Source organism: Corvus moneduloides, chromosome 3, assembly GCF_009650955.1.
Source record: "Corvus moneduloides isolate bCorMon1 chromosome 3, bCorMon1.pri, whole genome shotgun sequence".
In the NCBI taxonomy this organism is placed as follows: Eukaryota; Metazoa; Chordata; class Aves; order Passeriformes; family Corvidae; genus Corvus; species Corvus moneduloides.
In genome coordinates this window covers 118,330,229-118,352,847 of record NC_045478.1, presented here as the reverse complement: position 1 = coordinate 118,352,847, position 22,619 = coordinate 118,330,229, and the positions used below count along the sequence as shown (strand labels likewise).

Sequence of the window (22,619 nt, the reverse complement as noted above, 5' to 3'; positions counted from 1 at the left end):
ACAAGCTCCGCTCCAAGAGTGGCAAGCATGGGCTGTGCTTCCCAGGGAGCAATTTACAGGAGTCTGTCACTGCTCATTGCCAAATGAGGGGCTTCCAGGCAGGCATGGTCAGGGTCCTCACTGCAAAGCCTATGTGGAGACTGATGTGGAAGGCAGCTGCCTGTAGAAGAGGCCCCGGCAATAAAATGGACATTTAGCTCTCCCATGGTGCTCTTAGGCAGGCTTTAAATATGGCCAGTGTTTGGACTTGGGTGGATCTCACAACATGAGGAAAATACTTAGCTTGTGTCAAGCAGGTGACAAGCGAGTAAGTCCTCTTCTGAAGGAAAACTGAGGTCCCTCAGCCCCTGTAAAAAGTGCTGAGGAGAGGGAAGAACAGAGGCCTGGGAAGCTGGCTGTATTCTTTTTTTTTTTTTTTTTTGCAAAATGTAAAGCTGTGGTTTAAACTGCACAGACTGGGAGGAATTCCACTGAAGCCCATTGACAGGGGCTGGGAAACAGCAGAGAACATGGCATGAAAATCAGGGCTCCCCATTTCCAGTGCTGTTTATGAATTTATGCAGTGATTTCTGCAGCATCCCTTAGTGATATAAAAACACCAGTCCATTGTATTTCTTCAGATATGTGAAACCAGTTTTGGTTTGTCCAGTAGTTTGATTAATTCTCCCAGCTTCACTCTGTCCTTGCTTTACAGGGTAGTATCAAATTTCATTCACTTCGGTGGATGTGTGTGGCTCCTTCAGGCAGGCAGAGCTGGTGGCTTCAGGGCTGGTTCCTCAGAGGCATCCACAGCTTCTCTGGACATCCTGTGCCAGGGCCTTACCACCCTCACAGGGAAGGATTTCCCCCTAGTATCCAATCCAGCCTTGCCCTCTGTCAGTGGAAAGCCATTCCTCCTTGTCCTATCACCGTGTGCCCTTGGCAAAAGTCCCTCTCCAGCTCTCTCATTGGCCTTCCAGGGGCTCCAAGGTCTCCCCAGAGCCTTCTCTGCTCCAGGCTGAACACCCCCATTTCTCTCAGCCTGTCTCCAGAGCAGAGGGGCTCCGGCCCTCTGAGCATCACTCTTTGCATTACGCAGCCCACACATAAGATCACTTCTACAGGCATTTCAGATCCTCACACGTGAACATGTATAGTTCAGTGAGATGTCACAGTGAAACAGAGTAACAGGGACAGTAAATAGAAATGCTCACACTCACAGGCCTCTTTAATAATTTTACATAGTATCTAAAGCCCATTTTTCAACCAGGTAAGTAACAATGTTCCTCAAAAGATGAATGTTTTGGATCCAGGTTTGCCAAGATGAATGCTCTGCAGCTTCTCTGGCTTTCAGGAGCCACTTCAGTGGGTGAAGGTCGACATGGGTTCTACATTTTTGAACAACTGAGTAATCACTACAGGAGTTTCGACAGCTTAGCCTTCAGGAATTTGGAATGTTTTGTGTTCTCAGGGCAAGTGTTAGACAAGCCATGGAGCTTTAAAATATGTATTTATTCAGCTCTAGTTCTGATAAACAATGGCCAGTTTAACAATGGAAGTTGCCTGGCTGTAACAGAGAAGAAAATTCACTGTACCATATCCTCAAGTTACATGCCCTGGATGCTTAAACAGACTGCTGCAATTAAAAATACTAGATTAAAAAAATGCCCAGTAGCTAGACACTGTTTCTTTAAAAACATTGAGCTGTACAAAAAGAAAACAAAGACAATTAAATTTTCCTCAAGTATTGGTGATGGAATTGCCATACTGCATCCAGTGACCTTAGCTTCAGTATTTAACAAAAACTGTCAACAGTCCCAGTCATAGTACAAGATTAATTGACACGTACAATAATTACTAACCAGCAATTAACAATCAGAGATATTGTTGTTTAATCTCTGGTAGTCTTAGCTGTAAGAAGCAGCAGGCAGTGGGAAAACTTCCTCTCATTCCTGACCTCCAGTTAATTTGTGGAAGAGTTCTTCATCCAGTGTTTCATTGTGGTCTTTGGAACGCGTTGACAAGAAGATGTAGCCCCCAATATACTCATGGATGATTTTGCAGTCTGCGCTCAGACATGTGAAAGCAATGGACACATTCTGGTCAAACTCGATGGCAACCTAAGGAGAACGGACATGGCAAAATCAGACACAGAGATAAGCTGGGAAGAAAGAGAAGTGTGAGAGCACAGCTGGATCACAAATACTGTGATGAAGCAGTACCTGCCCCTGCTAACCAAGAGCTCTGGGTCTGCTGGATGCTCAGGGTGTTTGGCTGCTTGTTTCTGGATTTGCTGCTACATCAGGGCCCTCTTGTGGTGAAATCTTTTTGCTTTTTCAAGCAGGCAACAAAATCTTCTAGCTCTTTTTTCCAATAGTGTACAAAGTGAACACTGGAAAGAGCAGGAATGGCCCTCCTAATGCTTTGTTTACCGAATGATGTTTAATCTGTCCATTGTTATTTTCTGACCTTAAATCTGCCTTTGGGGTCCTGGTTTGGGTTTCCAGCTACTGTTAGTTCTAAAATGCAGCAAACTGAGCTTAGTTGCTCACTGGATTCTGCCTTTTTTGAGAGGAATTTAAAATACACACAGCAACCTGACCCAGAATTACAGGCTCTGGCACAGGGAGTACTGCAGGACAGCAGTAGGGAGTGTATCTGATCTCTCCTGGTTCCTGCAAATGGATGTGGAAACTCTGTAAGCAGGAACAGTTCCCAGGCTGCTTCAATTTATATCAGGTCACACTAGTTCCACCCCAGCAATCTACAGTTTACAGAGCTGGCTTCAAGCTTTGAAACCCCAGATCAGGGACCACACATTGACACAGAGTTGCAGGCCTTGCACTCTCCGTCTGGGATTTGAAAGAGAAACTGGCTTCCTGTATCCTCTCTCTGTAATAGAGGCTGAATCGCCACAATGTAGGGGATGATGCACGAGAGTTAAAATGAGATTTTACTGACAGAGCAATAAACACAACATGTTGGAATTCACCTTGGAGTCTCTGTATTTCATCCCGTCAAAATCAAGGGCAACTTGTAAAGACTAAGCTTGGTAGGAACCTTTGAAACTGGCAATCTTTTAGTTTCTGATTTTTGACTACAGACTCCACTAAGAAAAACTGCAGACAGCTTATTTAATAACGTGTCGCAACACGTTCAAAATCTTTTCACTGAGGTTTGAAAATATTTTCTGAAAGCATCCTCCAGTGTGTGAAATGCAAGGACTGAATGCAGAGCTGTTCCAGGTTTACCTGGCGGATTTCCCAGTTCACATTCCACTGCTTCATGTTGGAGAATCTCCATGTTGTGATAGGATCTCCTGTGGCCATATCTATCCGTATCAGCCTGTTATAGGACACCCCAAGCACATCATCCTTCTTGCTTCCCTTAAACCTGAAAAAAACCCAAAACCTTTGAGCAGATCTGCTTTGCAATTATTTCAGGCTAGAGAAACATTTCAGCTGCTCTCCTCTGGAAGTGCAAAAAACATGGGAAAAGTCACAACACCCTGGGATTGAGGAAAGCTTGGACCCATCATTAGAACAGGATTTTTTTATAAAGCAAAAGTGTAGGCTGGAGAGCCATGGTGTAAGATGGAAAATAATCAGGCAGGTAGATCTGGCTGAAATCTTTCCAATTCACTGTTTCCTGCTAAAAAAATACTGTTCTTCCTAAATGCATGAACTTGATTATATTTTTACTGGAAAAAATGCCAACAATAATTTTTGTTGCTTCATTCCTCTAACGTTGAAACATGTTCTTCTAGTTATATTAACCTATATTAACCTAAATTATATAATCAAAACAACTGATATATACATGTTTCTGAGTATAACTCACATTACAAAATTACTGAGGCATTTTAACATTTCAACTTTCTTCTGATTAGAGACGAAAAATACAAAAGTATAAGAACCTTTGGGGGTAAGAATTTTTTGAGTTGGGAATAGCTAGGAACAGATTACTCTGGTACAGAAACTACCTCCCTCTACCTTCATGCTGAAAGCTGGAAGAAATCTCATCTGTCTGCTGTGAGTATTTTCAGTATTTTTCATACTGTTTGTGAACCTTCTCTCTTTAGATGCAGCTGGGAAAAACTTTAGGGAAAAAATCTCACCTGGACACAATTTGTGCTTTACTTAATGCCCCACTGAGATACTGCCCAGCAGTTTGTAGCAATTCACCACTACAAAATGCAGTTTAGGTGTTGGGTTTGTTCATGTTTTTAACAGGATTAATGGTGACAGATGGGGCAAAAAATATGTACCTGTGTTAGTAAATTCAACAGGATCAGGGAGCATTTTTAGACACTGAATTCAGGGAGAATTCTGGCTCTAAACAAGCAGTGCTCCCTCAAGTGACTCCCAGGTAGTTTGGAACCTGCAGTTCACATGAGGCTACTGGATTTTGGGAAGTCAAGAGTTTAATAGTGCAGATGTGGGCAGTTCTATGCCAGCTGGCCTCTGTGCCAGACAGTGGTTCCCAGCTGGTTCAATTTATACCACAGATGATTGCTAGCTGGCTCTCAAAGGGGTGTTAAGCACAAATTAAGCAAGGTGCCTCCAAGTACGGTTGTGTCAGTACTTTTCAGCTGTGTCCAAGGAAGCTGCTGTGAACACAACGGGACCTTTCTTGTGCTCACTGCTCTTCTGGATGAACCTTAAAAAGGGATCATCTGCTGTTTTCTTAGTGAAATACAAAAGAAATTAGCATTTTATCACATTGGCATGAGCAAGCGTCAGAGTGAACACATCCTGCAAACCTGAGCACACCAGTGAGACATGCATTTTTGACATTTGGGAGAGTTTATAACAGTAAGGGTTTAATCCTAGTGAGAGGTTACTTCAGGCTAAACCCAGCAGGTCTGTATGAAGGCATAATGCAGAGTCCCACTCCAGGAATGGAGCTACTGGGTGCTACTCCTATAGAAAAAAACAGCAGTATGGAAATGACTAAAATTCCAAAAAAGTCTGTGGGGGAAAAAATAGAAAATGTTTCCAGAACAGGGAGTCAAAGAACTTCCTGCAAATCACTGAGCATGAACACGTTAGAGCAGCTTGGCATGAGTGAGAGTGCGATTACCTTACGATGTAGTAGGATAAGCCAAACTCAGGCAGGGACTGCCAGGCTTGGATAAAACGCAGCTTGGCCTCCACCAGGGACATCTGGGATACATTTTGGTGGGCTTCCAGAATACGAGCAGTCAGCTGGGAAACACAGGAAGAGAGAAAGTTTTCAGCTGACTGGAGAACAAAAATCCTGTTGCTTTCACTAAGACATCATGAGGTCTGATGCTGTGTTCAGACACTTCGTTGTCAGTGTTTGTGCAGATGCAGCACAGAGGGCACTTGGGGACAGATCCCGAGTGCCAAGGGCAGAACGGACAGCAGGGCCTCAGGTCTGGGTTTGTGCAGCACTGCCCTGGCTCCGTATATTGCTCTGGAGACCCTTCTCAGGATGGGCAGGCTGACTTCTTGCACAGCTAAAGCACTGGACAAGGTATTAGGTGGAGAGGAAGGAAAGACACCCAGGCCAAGAGGACAGGAAGACCCTGTTGTTTCACATGAAAACAGCAGCTTTCAGTTGTTAAAATCCTTCCTTTCTTACTCTGAAGAGACTTTCAGGAACAGTGTTATCAGGAGCAGAACATCATGGGTAACTTAAGCCAGGCTGTGGATGTAGGAGAGGTACTTGAAAGAGGTGCCAAAACACCTGTCCCGGTGTTCAGTTTAAAGAAAAAGCCTCTTGCAAAGGGACAAATGACTATGGCAGGGTGTTGTACTGTATAGCTTCCAAATGCTGCTTCGATCCAGCCTCATCCCTAAGCAACCACTGGAATTGCCCATACCAGCCATCGAGCCATGCTCAGGATACCTGCTTGGACTTGAATTTTTTGGTATAGCGTGGTGAGACGAAGCATTCGGGTTTCATATCTACATTCTCTGGCTCAGAGGCAGTTTGGGAACACATGGTCCAGTTCTTCATCTGTAGGAACGAAAGGATCTTCTGGACCTCAGGCTGGTAGGAGCTGTCGGCCATCGTTCTGCCCTTGGAGGCTAATACACAGGCAGCCATCCACCGAGCGTACTGATCCTCCTGCAAGACAATTCATTGTTTCATACTGTTCTTCCTCCCTGATTGCACTAGTTCCACCTACCCCTAGGTTTTAAATTTTCAAAGAAATCCAGTACCTTGAAATAGATTCTCTTGTTTATTGCATGACTAGTTTTCACCTACTGAACATTTTTACACAATTTAATCAGATACATTACAATAAACTGAAAACTAATGTAAGATCCTTATCACACTCTCCTCATCTGAATGGGGAGAGTTCTAATTAAGAAAAAAGAAAACAAAATCCAAACCTCAATCCTCAGAAAGCATGGGAACAAAATACTGTAACTTTCAAATTTTATTTTATTTTTTTTATAGTTTGTTCTGGTTTTCTTTCTACCACCTTTAGTTGCCAACTGATGATAAACACAAGATTATTAACTGTCCTTATGTCCTCAGAACCATTATGTATTTATCAGGCCACTATCTCATTCTTAAATTTTCTAAAGATTTAGATAATAAACTCTCTGCAGCATCCTCATTTTTCTATACAAATTCTAGAACAGGACAATCTGCCATAAATCTTGAGTCCAAACTTTCCCTTTTCTTATTACTCACATTATCACATCTTAAATATACTTCATTCATGCCGTCAGCAACAGGAATTAGTAATTTGATTCCAAACTTCTTTGCTGCAACATTTACATCTGGTACAACTTCACATCCTAGATCACAGAGAATCAGAAGGAAATTAATTTATTTCACTACTATATCAGTAACTTTAATTACTGCTTTAATACAAAGGAACTGTACTTCATGGTTGTTTTCCTTTGAGATTAAGGGCCAAGACTTTTGAAGCTTAGGCCCTAATGAAAGGTTTTTGTTCCAGTTCACTGCCTGGTCTGGCTTGCCAGGCTGATGAATGCTCTGAGCTCAGGGAGCACGTGAGTCAATGTGCAAGTGAAAGGATGTGAGTGCTCCCAAAACCTCAGCCTGATCTTAGGAAACGCTCAGCACTTAAAATGGAGAGGAACTGGTGGGAGAGGCTACTTGGTGAGGTTCCAGCCACCCTGGCTGTTTTTTCCCATGCATTCTCTGACCTACTGAGGATATGCAGATTGGGATGCAGAGCCATTTGTTCACAGGGGTCAATCTTCTATTGCAAAGGTTTCTTCTAGGATGAGTCCTGGGCATCACTGGTTCCCTGACGCTGAACAAAGGATGTCCCTGCAGGAGTAGATGTAGATGGAGGCTATACGGGGTGCTGGTGTTTGTGTGCACACCTGGGGTTCCTCCTCCAGCAGCTGGTTGTAGCCGTGGGAATCCCCATGCACGACACAAACAAGGCCCAGAGAAGGTCTTGGAGCTGTCCCTGCACAGCAGAATGCAGGGACAGCCTCTGGCATTCCTGCCCATGGCATCATCCATAATCCTCTGCTGCCAGTGTGCGTTCTGACAAGGACACAGGGGAACACTCCCATGTAATGCAGAGTGAAAGTATTTGGAAATAAAGCACCCCACAAGTCACATTCCCTACCTGACCCATCTTTAAGAATTCAGCAGTACATGGCATTTTACAAATCAGGCTCTGATAATCCCAGTTTGGATTAAACTACTGAATCCTTTCTGTTTATTCTGCAGGTGCAATCTGCCTGTTTAGGAGTCTCAGGAATTGAAAAAGTTCCCAGACTAAATGCTGCTGTGCTTGGCTTCCTGAGTCTAGCAGGGATTTCTTGTTTTATTCAGTTCACAGATGCAACAAAAAAAGGAAAGAAAGGAGAAGTCCTACCTTTTAGGTTTAGTTTCTCAATAGGTTCTCCCTGTGCAGATTCCTTGTTTTTAAAATAAGATACTGAAGTGTCTCTGAAGACAAACCAATATGTCTTGATAGCTTTGAGTGCCAGCTTCTTGGGCCTACCAGAAAAAAAGAAATCCCATTGGTTTATACCACCACATACAAAGTGTTAAGTCCCTCACACATATTACAGAACCTCTGAAATTCAAGGTCATACCCATGGCTTTGGTTGGGTTACTCACCCCTGTGTCAGTGAGGGGGTAGGAAATGCTTGGATCCAATTAAAGTTATTCCAGGTATGGATGTGGTTTTTACTCCAGATTTTAGCTGAATCTGATCTATGATTTTTCTCATTTTTTTCCTTCTATTACTAATCAAAGCCATTCCCTTCTAACAGACTAATTTTCTTCCATGAACTCAGTAACACAAATGTAACCCCTGATTTGTTAATATGAGTTGGCATCAGTTTTTCATAGCTCCTTATCTTGAATATCTGCACCCATAAAACCAACTTCTATTCATTGTAGGGAAGCAGAGACCATCTTTTTTGGCTTAATCCGAATAATATCTAACACAACAAAATTCTATTCCTTCACTAAGTTTATAGAAGCTTTGTAGCCCTCCAGGAGAGAAAACCAGAGGTATTAGCACTACTTGAGTAGAGAAATACTTCACAGCTAGTGACAAAGGTCATCAATGAAGTGAGAAAGAAGAAAAAAGAAAAAAAAATCCAGTATTTCCCTTTAAATCTAAGATGATGATATAAAAAGCATAGAACTAGCTGGAGAACAGTAATATATTATATATACCCTTATTATATATACCTCCAGACCTTTTCTAAAAATCCTAGTTTAGAACCTTTTCTAGAAAATGGCAATTTTAAAATTTAAATTAAAAAACCTCAGATTTTCAAACCTACCAAATAATTTGGCTTTTAGTTTTCCAATACAGTTGTATTCTTCAAAAATAAGGGACTATAATTTTTTTTAGACAGATAAAATTATTTTTCTGTCCCTAAAGAAGTTGCTGAAAACTTTGTAGGAAGCTTTTTCTTGTTGTTTTGAAAAAAATACTGCAATTCTCCACAATACTGTCCCCACGTGAAAGCAGCATTTACTGTGGTGCATACTGTGAATAAATAGGAATAAAAGTTCACCGTATGAACAGTCGGCAGTAGGACAAGCACAGCTTTGAATTCAGGCTTATTAATCAAATAATTATAACCACAAAGTGGTGGTGTTCCTTTAAAGGAATGTTTTACACCCTACCTGGATTCTACAAGATAGGAACTTTTTCATGATGAAAAATAACTGCTAAATGTCTATAAAAGGAAACTGTTCTACTGCTGGGGAAAAACAAATAACCCATTGTTAAAAGCCTTAATTCCCTTTCATCTTAAGCCACCTTAATAATAAGAATGTCAAATAAAATTCCAAATTGGAAATTAATAATTAACAATTGTTAGCAGTTAACAAGTTAAAATTTTTCAGATGCAGTTTTCAGTTCCCAGATTAAAAATACCATCTGCCAACAGAACGAATCTGATAAATATTTGTGCAACAGAACACTTTATCTTTCTAAAACACAAAGACTGTTTTGTGATAAAAGGCATTACAGACTTGAGGTCTCCACAGTCATTTAAATCACCCATAAATCAAGATATTATAATGGGATCACAGAAACTCATGGGGAATTATAAGGTAGAGTTGGGTTGTGAGCTGTAAAACCTGCCTGCAGAGGCACATGGCAGAACAAAGGAGCACACGGCGGCACACTGAGGCTGCTCTGCACCGGGCCCTGGGGGCAGGAGGTGTCACACGCAGGGCCCTACGGAGTGTGTTGCTGATGTGGCAACACGGGATAGGTCCCACCATGTAAGGAAATAGTGTGCCTTGGAAAGGTGGATAAAACCAGCTCACTCCTTTGAATAAACGATTCAGGTGCCCTGCCGGTCTGGGTCCGAGATTCAGTCGCTGACAGAAACTCATTTTGGTATTAGAAAAAACAGGCTCGGTGTTTGGTTAGAAAGGGGTAATTTGAATTTGGTTTTTTCTTTTGTTTAAAAAATACATTCCCTGGGGTTACTTTCAGAAATTCTTCTCAGGGAGAACAGTAATTTTCTTCTAGTTTTTTACTGGCAAAAAGAAGAGGTAAATGTGATTGAAAGTAAAACCGTAGGCTCTTTTGTTTAGAGACGATGACTGATGAGTATTAGGAAATAAAAAGAGCACAAGTATAGCTACACAGCATCCCAGGAGCTGGAAAGACTCGCCAAGGAACACTGTCAGAAGCAGGAAGAGAAAGACTGGAAGAGAATTTTAGGCTGGTTAGACCTATCTGGGGTATTTGTCCATTTATAACTGTCAGATCTACTGTTAGATTATAACAAAAAACTCAAGAGATCTCTTGTAAGGTTAAGCTTTTTGTTTTGTATGTTTTAATTTTCACAACTCACCTAACTAGCTTGAGATTATCAGCAAGTTTCGGGATGTCTGTGATGTCCTCCTATCAGGAATAATTAGGAATAATTTTAGTTCAATGCACTCTGTAACCAACTGTTTTAAAAAACCAAGCACCAGGAGGGCTCATCACAGTCAACAGATTTGGCACAGCAAAAGGAATTCTGGGATCCCAAAGGACCTACCAAAATGTTACTTTTGTTTCCACCTTCCAGTGTCACTTCCAGATTGGAAAGGGCAGCTTCTACTTCATCTACTTCCGATTCACAGGTGGAATCATGTGTCTCTGATGATAATGATAACTTGCTTACATGATACTAAAATGAAACAGCAATATCCAATAGTCAGTACATCAATTATCACACACAATCACAGCGTTTGAAAACAGGCCCTTTGTTCTCCTGAGTCATGGACAACTGTGTGAAGTTCTGCAGGAATTAGGGGGTTTTCCCAAACAAAGAGTCATGTCCACTGTGACTCCTATCAGTGCAATGGCTGATAATGGTTTCCTATTTTAATTATCAGTGTTTGTATTCCTTTGCTGAATAATTGTCCCTGATCTGGGAGGCTGACTCGGTGCTACGTTTGGATCCCTAGTCCTGCCATCCATACCAGGTGGAAACTTAGAAGCAAGGTTCTCTGGTGTTCTGCAGTGACAGGCTGTGAATTTTTGGCAGCTCCATTTACATTTAAAAGGAAAGAACTTATTATTAGTAAGGATTTGTGCTTTATTACCTATGGTCAGAGACTAAGCCATGCTCAGTCATGTTAAATTTCCATGTACTCCACAGTGTCCCTATCTTCAAATTGTGCTGTAGCTTTTTTCCTGTCTGTTGGGAACGTGTATATTAGAGAAATTTTCAGGAAGAAGAGGTGAATGGATGGTAGCTGGTATGGGAAGCAACACTTCATACTAATACTGATATCAAAGTTATATTCCAGGTGCAGGTAATGTTAGTAAATGGTTCCAGAATTGTTTGAATAATGGTGTTACTGCTGCTACTGAGTTTAGTTGCTTTGGCTGATGGATGTTGCTGATTGTTTCTCACCAGAGGAGCAGACCCCCAATCCAAGCAGAGCTCCTGGCCTGGGCTCTATCCTAGTCTTGTCCTAACCTGTGCCTGCCTCTTGAGGGAACAGGTTTTTCAACTTGGCTCAAGTACGTGCCTGTAGCGCAGCGAAGATGAGCATTTCCTCCTCCGTGCAATCGATCTCCTCCAACAGGATGGCCCAGCGGGCTTGTTCGTATATTTGGTTGATTCGCACTGCATCGTACTGTAGGAAAGAGCAAACACTGCTCATAAGTGACCTCCAAGGCACAGACTCCAACCAGCTGCAGCTGATAGCGCTGTTCAGCACTGGGCTGAACCACAGCGGTTGTTTCCTTCCTCCTCCCACCTCTGCCATGTTCCCCTCCTTGTCTTGTACCAACTCATGTGATTGTGTGCATGGTCCCAGGCCTTGCTGAGCCAACAGAAAACCAACCAGGAACCTCTGGCTGAGGCAGAAGGTGAGACTCTGACATCCCCTTTTGAGGCAGGAAGCCTTGGACTGGTGTAACTGAGACATGAAACCACACTGGGAGAGTGAAAATCACGTGACATGGCTGACTTGATTGTGACCTGCAGAATTCTCTTGTTCCTCATTTCCTTTCTTCTGCTCTCAGCTTTTTCAGTTCTGGTTCTGTCTTTGCACTAGCTTGACATTTGCCAGATCTGCTTTAATTCACTATCTGGTTTTTGGATACTTGGTTAATAAGCTGAAGTGACTCAGAAATATTCAAGCCCCAGAGCTGGCAAAATGTAGATGATGGGAAGGTAAACCTTGGAGCATGACCTCTCCCAGCAGAGGTTAGATATTAGGTTGCCTGAAGCTCTTTTGGGTAATTTCATCCTATGGCTCTGGGGCTGGCTGGGGCAAAGAAGGGAAATGTTTGGGCTGCTGAAGTTCAGACATGTACTTGGATTTTAGCGGGGGTGGCATTTCACCCAAAAACATGCCAGATAAACTGGAAAGTGCCCTGATTTCTTCTGAGGGCTTCAGCCCAGAAAAGCTGTGAAATTCAGTGAGGACAGTGCAACATAAATGTCATTTTAAAGCCCAATTTCAAAACCAGGACTCATTACATCATTTAGAATGCTGCAGGTCTAGTTTTCCTCTTAATTTTTCCTGTTAAAAGAGATGCAGAAAATAAACCAGCCCCTCTGGAAATAGGGATACTGTTTCTGTGCTCTTCAGATCCCATCTTTATATTTAAGATCTTCTTTCATATGAGGAACAGTGATTCAGTGTCCAGAGGGTAAAAGTGCAGCTGTAGCTGAGGGGAAGAAGCTGGATTTGATCTCTGAAGGGCTTGTTACAGATCCTAGCTAAAATCCTATATATAGCTATATATATGCTATATTACTGTATAGCTCCTTGACATGAAAGGAGGCAAACAATGAATAGCAATAAAAGCAAGGCTCTTACTTTTGGATTCAAATCAAAGAAAGTGTAATATTTGAAGCGTAGAAGAAGTTGATCTTCCTCCAGAACACCTTGTTCCATAAGCGATCGAGATGAATCCAGCCAGCTGTGGAAGAAGACAACCCACAGATTGATCCGTACAGGAAAAACCATCACACCTGCAGAGCTCCAGTGCAATTGTGAAACAAAAGTGGGAACAAACAGCTCTAATTCCTCTAAATCCAGGGAAAATTCATGTAACTCAAGAAGGTGGAGCATTCATACAGACTCCCAACTTCCATTCTCTGTGTATACACAATAAGCAACATTTAATTGTGCAGAACTCAGTCACCTATTTAACGCAAAATTATTGAACCTATCCTCGTCTCTTTCCACCGTCTACTTAAAGCCTTTGGAGTTTGCCATCCAAACTGTCCTTTAGCTGTGCCCACCCACAGTGCTCAACTGAATTTACCTTTGTCTAACAGCAGACTTTAGTCCAGAGCCTGCACAATGACATCACTGATCATTTCAAAACAAAAGGATCTCAGGAGTGGCACCTTACCCTGCATTGAGTTTGGCTTTGTCAGCCAAAGTCCGTGGCTGGTACATCTCTGCCAGTGTCTCCGGAGAACAGGTGGGGTGACTGAGGGCCAGGATGCTGCAGTTCTGCTCAGTCGCAGAACTGTCACTGAACCAAGTAATTGTTGAAGAAGCTGGTGAGCCACTGACAGGATCATAAATGGGTGTCATGGTTTTACTGTATAAACCTGGATTGGCTGCAAGTTAAGAGCACAATGTTATTCCCATGAAAACGGGTCCTGTCCATCACTTTCCATCATAACAACGGAACCCTTTTCTTTCAACAGTCTCCTATCTCTGCTGTTTCCAGCTGGCCTTGTCCTTTCACAGGTGAGGTGACCTCAGGGACAGAAATGCTCTTTCCTGCTCTGTGAGATCTCAGTTGTGCTGGACATGGGAAACACATCCTTTTAAGCCTTTATTCCTCATTTTCCTTGCAGGTTGCCAAATTTCATTAATATTTTAAGGGTGGTCCCCCATTTTCAAAGGGCAGCAGCACATCCTGTGTGCTGTTTTCTAGTGTGGCCTTTCTCGTATCAAGGGAAAGGAAAACATTTTTAGAGACAACAGGAAAATACTGACATATTGGAGATTTCTTGACTGATTTCAGGCCCACTGTGTCTCTGAGACCATCCTACATGAAACCAGCCTCTCTGGGCTCAATTGTGTAACAAAGAATTTCTTCCTCTTTTTGACTTTCAGTCAGAACAATAAAATCATATTGATTTTTCATTACCTGGTAATCCAGAACTCACTGGAGAGTTGCACAGGTTTAAGATATCTTCTGTAGCTGGTTCTTTGCTGTTCTTGTCTTTTTTCTTTTTCTTTTTGAGTGTGCCTTCTGATTGCTTCAACAAAGAGAGTTCTTCTGGCCGTCTGATATCTACATTGACAGTTTAGGAAGTGAAGCAAGATGATTACATCCAAAAGAGCACCCGTGGTTGGTAACAGCATTTCAGGAAGATTCATGTTGCAATCTGAATTTGAATTTTATTTTTAGCAGGTTGAAAGTAGTAGCTGTGGAAAATCCACAAATTCTATAACAAGGCTAAAGACTTTGGGCTGTGAGAGTGAGTTTGGACAGGATTTAAATCTACTTTTGTAGGAAGTGTAACTGCCTTTTAGAATGCCAGGAAAAGGCTCTTTCTCCCTAACAGCTCTGCAGTCACCTATGAGCATCATAACCTCTGTGAAATACCTAAATTATGAATAAGCAAGAACCACTGTAATTGAGGTTCATGCCTTTTATTACTCACTGTATTTCTCATACAAGATTCTGTCTTGGTTCTCACTGTTCTCTAATGCACTTCTAATTCAGACAGGTATTCCCAGTCACAAACGTGGCACATCATTTCTGAAAAACACTTTTACCCTGGAGTAAGCAAAGATATTTTTGACAATATTCACTCATTCAAAGTAACAGTGTTTCTGCACTGACTCAATCTGGAGGGAAAATGTAGGTAAGAATATTTAATTTGGCCAAATGCCAGTTGAACAATTATGTTCATCATTATATCAGAGCTGTTAGGTATAATAAAGACACTACACCTTTCACAATCCACTGCTAGGAGATAAAATTGAAAGTGGATCAATATGAGGCAGTAAATTCCTTCTGAAGTATGTTAATGGGCTAAACTTTGAACATCTAACTTAAGATGAGGAATTTAATCACACTTTTACCCTAAACCAAATGGATTTTGAAAACTGCTTGCAGACTCAACTGATTTCTGCTGATCACAGGCACACCTCTGGCATGCTCCAAACCCTCTACTTGGAAATGCTCCGTTATTGGAAAGGGTAGAGACTTGGGGACTCGGTGCTGTGAGACATTCATGGGCTGGGGTGGGCTTGTTAGGTATGCCCTGACCTGAACATCTAGAAGTTTTGAACATTTGAAACATGCTGCTTCTGAAGTGAACACATATAACAGCTAGGCAGAGTAGAATCATTAATGCTAATGAAAATAGGTGATAAATGGGTTGACACCTGTAAAATTGCCTATGGTGAAAGCTGGTGTAGGACATTGATAATCTCAAGCTCCTAGTCAATGGCACAGAATAATCAGGACCAAGTCCTGCTCCAGAAAGACAAGGATTCCTAGAAATCTGCCAGCTTTGACTATCCAGTACTCCTGCAGCTTGTGGGACACATTCCTGACAATGCTTGCATCAGTTATCACAGAGGCTGAGAACCACTGACATGCACTGCCTACCAAACCCCCCCAAAATCTGTCTCAAACTTCTTTTTGAGCTAAACAGTTTTGTGAGGAAGGACTTCACATCAAAACAAAGTCACCCAATGAGATGCTCCAACTTAGTTACCAGAGGAGATTTATCTTTACTTACTGAGCATTTTGCAGATGTCACTGACAGCTCTGAACACCATGGAAGAGAAGCTGACTTTCAGTCTCACAGTCTTCATGTTTGGCAAGCGAAGCCTCAGCATTTTGTGCTGAGTAGTAAAGACCAGCTTAGCATCTGCCTGCACCCCGTATTTATCCAGCGTCCAGTGGGTTTTCAGAAGCCAACATTTTTTTTGCTCCCACCAAAAAGCATAGTCTGACCAGTCTTGTGCTATTTCTAGGAAAATACAAAATGGTTATCAATAAACTATGGAGCAAATATACAAAACACTTGGTTTGGAAACAGGTCTCTGCAAACAGGAATATTTATTTAGATTAAAGCAGCAACTACAGGTCCCAAGACCTTGTTTGCTGAATGCTTGTGGCAGTCACTGGGAACTAACTTCGTTTTCCCTGAAGAGTTAACCTAGGTGCTGACTGTGGCACTGCCTTAGTCTTGTGGATATCCACAGGGAAAGAGCATCTCCTGAATCTGGAGCTATACATGGTACAATGCTGTTGGGATTGTGTTGGCATAGGAACAAACAACAAGGGTACCCACTTCACAACTTGTCAGTGCAAGCTGAAAATCCTCCCACAAAATCTCCTGTGCACCCAGATGGGCACAAGCTCTTCCACAGCCTCCTGGCAGCAGGACCTGAGCAGCTCATCTGGAGAGTGTTAAGAACCAGTTTCCAGTCCATGGAAGTCTTGGTTGCACACAGCTAGGTAGCGGCACATGCACAAGGAAAGAGATAAAGTATTGCTGCTCTCAGTTCCATGGGAATTGCAAGGTTAGATGACTTCCCAGATGTCAGGGTGTAGCAGCAGATAAAGCTTCTGTGTGATCTTGGTCAAGCTGTTTCAGTCTTTGCATCAATCCTTGTTCCTCATCAGCTCCACAGGCAGAGGCTATTCCTCAGCATGTCCATAACACAGCAGAGCCCTGTCCTGTTTTGGAGTTTTCTTTTGTGTCTCAAGAGAGCTGCTGGCACAAATCAGTTACAGATTTGCTTTAAATATTAATATAGAAAGCTTTTCACACCAGTTGAGTATTTTAAGAAAATAGTGTGAAAAATTAGCCTTCTGACCCCGTGGAAACTCTAGCTACCATCAGTTTCCGGCTGAACTGTGTGTGTAAGTGTGCAGAGAGGGTGACAGAAGTGATCAGAGATTTTCTTCCTGTGCTCACTTGCTCCCTGTACACAGGGTATTTTACTTTTCATTTCCTAACTTTGACTCAGCCAGTCTTGGCTTTTCCTGGCTCTTCCCAGCTGGATGTATGCAATGGACAACATGGCTCAGATTTAGGCTAGAATGCCACAATATCACAGGAAACAGTAACTTCTGAAGTGCCTTTAACAACAACTCCTGTCTCTCTGACTGCCACGGGTGATAAAGAGGGTATCACCCACCTCTCCTGCACCCCAAACCACACACCTATAACATCTGTCTGAAGAGGGAATTGAATAGCTAGCCTGGTTTAATTATTTTTGTCTAACTGAAAGGCAAACCCAAAGTTTTGTTGGCACTATGGTAACACAGGGGCTTTAGCAACAGAGGGTGGAACGTAGGGAGGGGTTCTGACCACAAAACATCCTGAGTTTGAGAACCTCCACGCTCTGTGCCATGACACAGATGTGAGGCAGTGCCTTTTAAAAACCCACAGAAGTCTTTCTTTGTAGAGGGAAAGCTACACATATTATTTAGTAACACTGTATAAATTCAACAGGTCTTTACTCACTGATTTTTTCTACTAATTTCAGCATCAGTCCTCCAACATGAAGGTCCCCCGTGACCTGTAGTGGGAATTCCTTTTCTGCATCTTCATATTGATGATCAACTCTCAGCAAGAGGTCCCAGGTGTGAGACCCATATTCAGTTGAGGAAGCCATCCTGGGAAAGGTCTGTGTAAGCTCTGCAAAAGCAAACCAACCAACCAAACAGGGTGTTTTTACTCCACTCTCTGAAACAAATGCATTTCTCCATAGTCTCAACATCGTTCCATGCTGCCAGGACTTCGCAGCGGCCTTGGCTGGAACTTCAGAGGTGTTATCTTGCTACCTCTGAACTAGACTCTGCTCTTGTGATTGCTCTTGCAAGATAGGCATGTGGGATTTTTTGGTTTTATTCTGATTTTGCCACAGCCCCAACCCAGATGCCTCCATTTGGATAGAGATAGCTCAGTTTTAGCTGGGTTTGCCCACCAAACAGTGCTAATCTGCCAGCCTGGACACTGTAAAGCCTGCAGCTGTGGGTGGGAGCTGCTTTGGCAATCTGTCCAGTGAACAAAGGCATTTTGTTGACTTGTACACTTAGGGCTGTAATTTTCATTGCAAATCAAAGTTTACACTTGCAGTTCTGCCAGCTTGCTCCCATGGGACCAAATCCAGAGAGTAGTTTTACCTATTTGGGTAGATACAAGGGGAGACAAATAACTTTAGTGGCTCTCTGCCAGCATTATCCAGGCACAGATCTGCAGTTCCTGCTGGCTTGCACAGGGATGTAGGCGCATGTCATTCTCAGCAGGGTGAATCGCCTGAGATCCCACCAAGCTCCTGCCAGGACAGGTGAACAGTAATCATGCCAACCCAAACTAGAGAAGATGCTCCAAGTAGAAGCTTTGGTTATCATCAGCTGAGTTCTGCTGAAGAAAGAGCTTGTAGGTATAAGGTAACTGATGCTGCCAGCAGGATTTGTGATATTTAACCAGTGGGAGAAGGTACCACATCAGCTCTCTGTCCTGAAACAAGCCTTTGCAGTTGAGGCTTAGGCACTAAAATGGATGAATTCCATTTATCACAAACTTTCAGCAATGCACGAGAACCCAGGTCACAGACTCTGATGGAGGGGCCCCACACAGACCGCTTCTAACATAAAAAATAACTAAGCCAGCAGGGATGTAACAACGTTACAGGCTGTTGTAGATCTTCTTAAAAACAAGTATTTAGTAATTTAGAACCTGATGTCAACCCCACTGATACAAAATTTGTCATCAAAGGGATAATAGAGATGAGGTGGTAATGACAAAGCTGACTAATAAGGAAAAGTCATTCCAAACATAAAGGCAATGAAAGTGTATGTGTTAAAGATTAGATGGATTTCCCCTTAAACAAATGACATTATAAATGAATAATCTGACCAGCTCAAAGCCATCCTTTTAGAGGGAAGTCACCTTACAAGCGAGTTTCACTGGGATGGGGCTGGGAGTCTGCCCTGAAGTTCCAAAACTACAGACACATATAGAGAGCCTGTAGTAAGAAAACTGCAGCTTCATAACTATATGACTCCAAGAGACAAATTTACACTATGGAACAAGCACTGTTGTTAACTGGGTTCTTGCATGTGCCAGCCTACACCTTTACACCAAACAGTTACTAAACCAACAAGGGTTGATACTTATCCAAGAAGTTTTCTTGGCTTGCCTTGGTAAATAAAGGTATTGTGTTGGACACTGGGCACGCTGGCTTTCCTGCCTCTGGGATAAAGGATTTTGAATTTGTGCTGCTGTGTGCCACATGGCATTACGAGCTTAGGTATGCATTAGACCAAGGGTTACTCGTGGAGGAAAAGGCCCGTGGCTCTCCTAAAGCAGTCAAGACCCAGCTCCTGAGATGGTCTCCCAGGCAGGTGAAGCTTTCAGCACAAATGCAGTACGAGGTGCACAGAACAGCTGTCGTTGCAACATATTCATAGCAAAACACAAATCCTGGCTTCAGAAAAGTCAAAATGCCCCAAGTTATGCTCCTAAGCATCAGTAAACAACTTCAAAAATAATCCATGGCCAAAGGATGAGAACTATGTGATTTTATTTCAGGAGCACAGGGGTGCAATCTGGCAGATGAACTCTACTTTTGCCCACCCTTGTTCCACTATAAGCCATTATTGTTACAGAAAAGCAGCAGTCCCACCTGCCCTCTTAGGCCAGTGAAAACATTGAGGAGCTGATGTGGATTTTTTTTGGGTGTCTTTTTAAATTTGGTTTCGCTTCCCAATCTAATTCTGCACACAAATGCCTGTGCTGACATGGGTGAAAATGAGTAGCCCAAGGGGTGGGTGAAACCCTTTCTTTCACTGGCTTGGAAAACCATGGCCTCAGTGCACTAATCCTGGCACTCCATCATTCCCTAAAGCCGCTCACTTCCCCACTTCCTCTTCAAACCAGGAGGTTTCAGTTTGAAGATATGGCAACACAAACACTTGTAAATCTACTGGAGTACGCTGCACAAACAAAGCCTGGTCTCCAAAGCGCGGCAAGCAAAGCAACGAGGACAACGAACCCCTCAGTATTAAACCTCAACCAAACCCAAACTGTCAGGGCTCCACATCTTACAGCCTTCAGGTCAAGCCTGGATCTGCTCGGGAACGCACCCCTGCTCCTGGGCTCCACGTGGGAGCTGCAAGGCCTGGCACGGGTGGATCAAACAGGCCAGAAACTTGTCCTCAGGCTACTGTTGTCTCCACTCGGGATTTCTACTGTGCATTTTGGTCAACCCAGCTATCAAAAAGCAGCAATGGCTCTACAGATCGAGCTCTCCGCAGATTTTAGCCCTTACAGCCCCAAACTTCAAACGCTGAGCGGGAATGAAGAAGGACGTGAACCGTGCTGGAGTAACGTGCTAACGACCGGGGGTTACGGTCAAGAGGGGTGAAACGATGTTTCCCGAAGTATCCCTCGGGCTGGCGGTGCCCGGCGCAGCTCGGAGGGTGCCGGGGGCCCGAGCTGCAGCGCGCGGGCTGCAGCGCCCACGGCAGCGCCCCTTCCACTTGGAGGAAGTGCTGGGCGGCAGCGGCCCCGCGGAGGAGGTGCCCGCGGGGGCCCGGAGTGCGCCGAACAGCAGCAAAAAGGGCTGTAAAAAACCGAAACAATCCCGGGCTGTCGGGCACTCCCGCCCCGGCCCCGCCGCAGGTGCCGCGGGGCAGCGCAGAGCCGCCCGCGGGTGTCCCGTGCCGGGCCGGGGTCGCTCCGGCATCGCCCCGCGCTCCCGACAGGCGCCCCGCGCTCCTCACCTGCGGTCCCCGCCAGCAGCGCTCCCCTCGCCTCCCGCGCCCTTCGCCGCCACCTGGCCTCTGAGAGACGGCGAGGGGAGGAGCGGCACCCCCGGGGGAGGCGGCCCTTCCTCCCTTCCCCTTCCCTCCGCCCGCTCACGGTGGGAGAAGGCGGCGAGGAGCGCTGTCCGCCCCGGCGGCTGCTCAGGCTCACCCGCCCGCATGCCGCCCAGAGACAACACCTCATCGATGACCGCAGGCCATCGAGCAGCTTCAGGTGTTGCTTTTAGAGGTCTGAGGCTATCCGGAGAATATCAGTTCCGAGGGTGCAATGGCAAAGAACAGAAAGATGTGTTTGTGAGGTGGGGATGTGTTAGAAGAGGCACAGAATAAAAGTGGATTGAACGGACAGGAAATGGGCAAAAGCTTCTCTATGAGCCAGATTTCTGCAAAAAGTCTTTCTTGCCTTTAACTTTTGACTTGCTCGGTGGTACAGTGACGAGGTAAAGCACAGTGGAAAAACCAAACCCATGACAGAGAAGAGAAACTGAGAGAATAAAGGAAAAAATTCTTTCAGATTAAATTCATATCCTGGAAAAAGACTTCAGAGATATAAAGGATGAATCTTTGACACACTATGGGCAACAAACAGTTACTCTCATGAGAACAACACAGCTATGAAGTTGTCAAACCACAGATAATAATCACAGGATATTTGCTCCCCTAGGCTCGCTCGCTCCCTGAGCTGCTCTGATCATGCTCATCTCTTTAGATTGTCTGTGCATGCACTTGTCATATCAGACAACCTCGGAGACAGGAACTTGAAATCTCATGAAGACTTTCAGGGCTTTCTGTCACCTGAGGGCACACAGAGGTCTTTAATCATTCCAGCCAGACCCAGCTGGGACCAATTTCAGGTATTCTCGTTAAGCTTGGGGTGGGTGAGTGTTTGGTTCTTGCCTGAGTCCATGTGGAGTAACTCTACTTTTGCTGCTCCTTAGTGCTGTCTTGACTCAGTGGCTTTTTAGATCTTTGTAGGGCAGTTTGGTAAGCTACCTGCTTATTGTTTTTTAAATAAAGGTGCCTATGCAGATGAGCAAGTAACTTTGCATGGAAAAGACCATGGGGTAATATAAAATTCAGATTTGAATTGCTTTCAGTAGTTGGAAAAGCAATTGTAAAAATTTGAATAGTTGTTTTTGGGCGAGAATATCCTGATGTGTGCTCCACAGCTACATGAGCATTTACTTTTACTGGTTACTTTTACATCTGAGCCCTTACTTATGGGATGTAAAAGTAAGTTTAGGATGTAAAACTAAGAAGCTTTTCCTGGTGCTCCATTCAGCCTAAGCAGAGATATGATGCAGAGGTCCAGGGAAACTTGTAAACAGCTAAGCCTGCTGCTTAGAAACACATCCTTGGGTTTTGTTGTCTAAACAAATAAAGCAAAATCACAAACACTTGATCAAACTGAGGAAAAAATGGTACTTGGGATATAATCAATAAAAGCAAAGATGGTTGTCAGGCCTGTCAATAAACATTGACTCCTATCACTAGGCTGGTCTAAATCCTGACCTCTTCTGAATTTAGGCACTATTTCCTCCCCCCCCCTCCCCCCCAGTTGCCTGTGAATAACTAACTTGAGAGAAAAGTCTGTAGAGTTTGATGTCAGCCTTGTCCTGCTGTGCCAGGAGGACAGGGGCTCATGTTCCTTCTGAACTGCTCTGGGACTGCTCTGTCACCTATCTGCCAGATCCCTTGGAGAGGGAAATGCACTTGCTGTATGCTGGAAGAGCTGGATGAAGAAAAAAAAGATCTGGGAAAAAAGCCAGAAGACAGAGAGGTTGGGGTTAGTTCTCTGTGAATCTAGCATAAAGTGTTGCAAGAAAATAGGTGGATTTTCAGTCAATACTGCCTCAGCATTTGAGGCAGTGATAGTTCACCTCTGAGGAGCTGCAAAGTTAGGGAATGTTTT

General features: G+C 43.6%; 1 protein-coding gene across 1 annotated transcript; it reads right to left on the bottom strand.

The window, feature by feature from the left end:
• Nucleotides 1-1,180: 1,180 nt before the first annotated feature.
• On the bottom strand, nt 1,181-20,906 carry FERMT1 (fermitin family member 1). Its single transcript, XM_032103725.1, has 15 exons — nt 20,666-20,906; nt 17,400-17,573; nt 15,660-15,893; nt 14,051-14,197; nt 13,298-13,511; nt 12,757-12,859; nt 11,455-11,562; nt 10,473-10,604; nt 10,284-10,333; nt 7,823-7,947; nt 6,652-6,758; nt 5,854-6,075; nt 5,062-5,186; nt 3,231-3,372; nt 1,181-2,099 (listed from the first exon to the last, which is right to left on the bottom strand). The coding sequence occupies exons 1-15, from the start codon at nt 20,889-20,891 to the stop codon at nt 1,926-1,928; spliced, it is 2,283 nt and encodes a 760-aa protein (XP_031959616.1). The 5' UTR covers nt 20,892-20,906; the 3' UTR covers nt 1,181-1,925.
• Between the last annotated feature and the right edge of the window lie 1,713 nt (nt 20,907-22,619).

What these genes read in the sequence shown, in the direction of transcription:
- FERMT1 (XM_032103725.1), bottom strand. Translation starts at nt 20,891, where the DNA reads ATGAGGTGTTGTCTCTGGGCGGCATGCGGGCGGGTGAGCCTGAGCAGC. An exon ending in TGAGAAACTAAACCTAAAAG is followed by an intron (nt 6,759 to 7,822) that starts GTAGGACTTCTC and finishes TCTGTGATCTAG; the next exon opens with GATGTGAAGTTGTACCAGAT. An exon ending in TATATTTAAGATGTGATAAT is followed by an intron (nt 6,076 to 6,651) that starts GTGAGTAATAAG and finishes ATTGTCTTGCAG; the next exon opens with GAGGATCAGTACGCTCGGTG.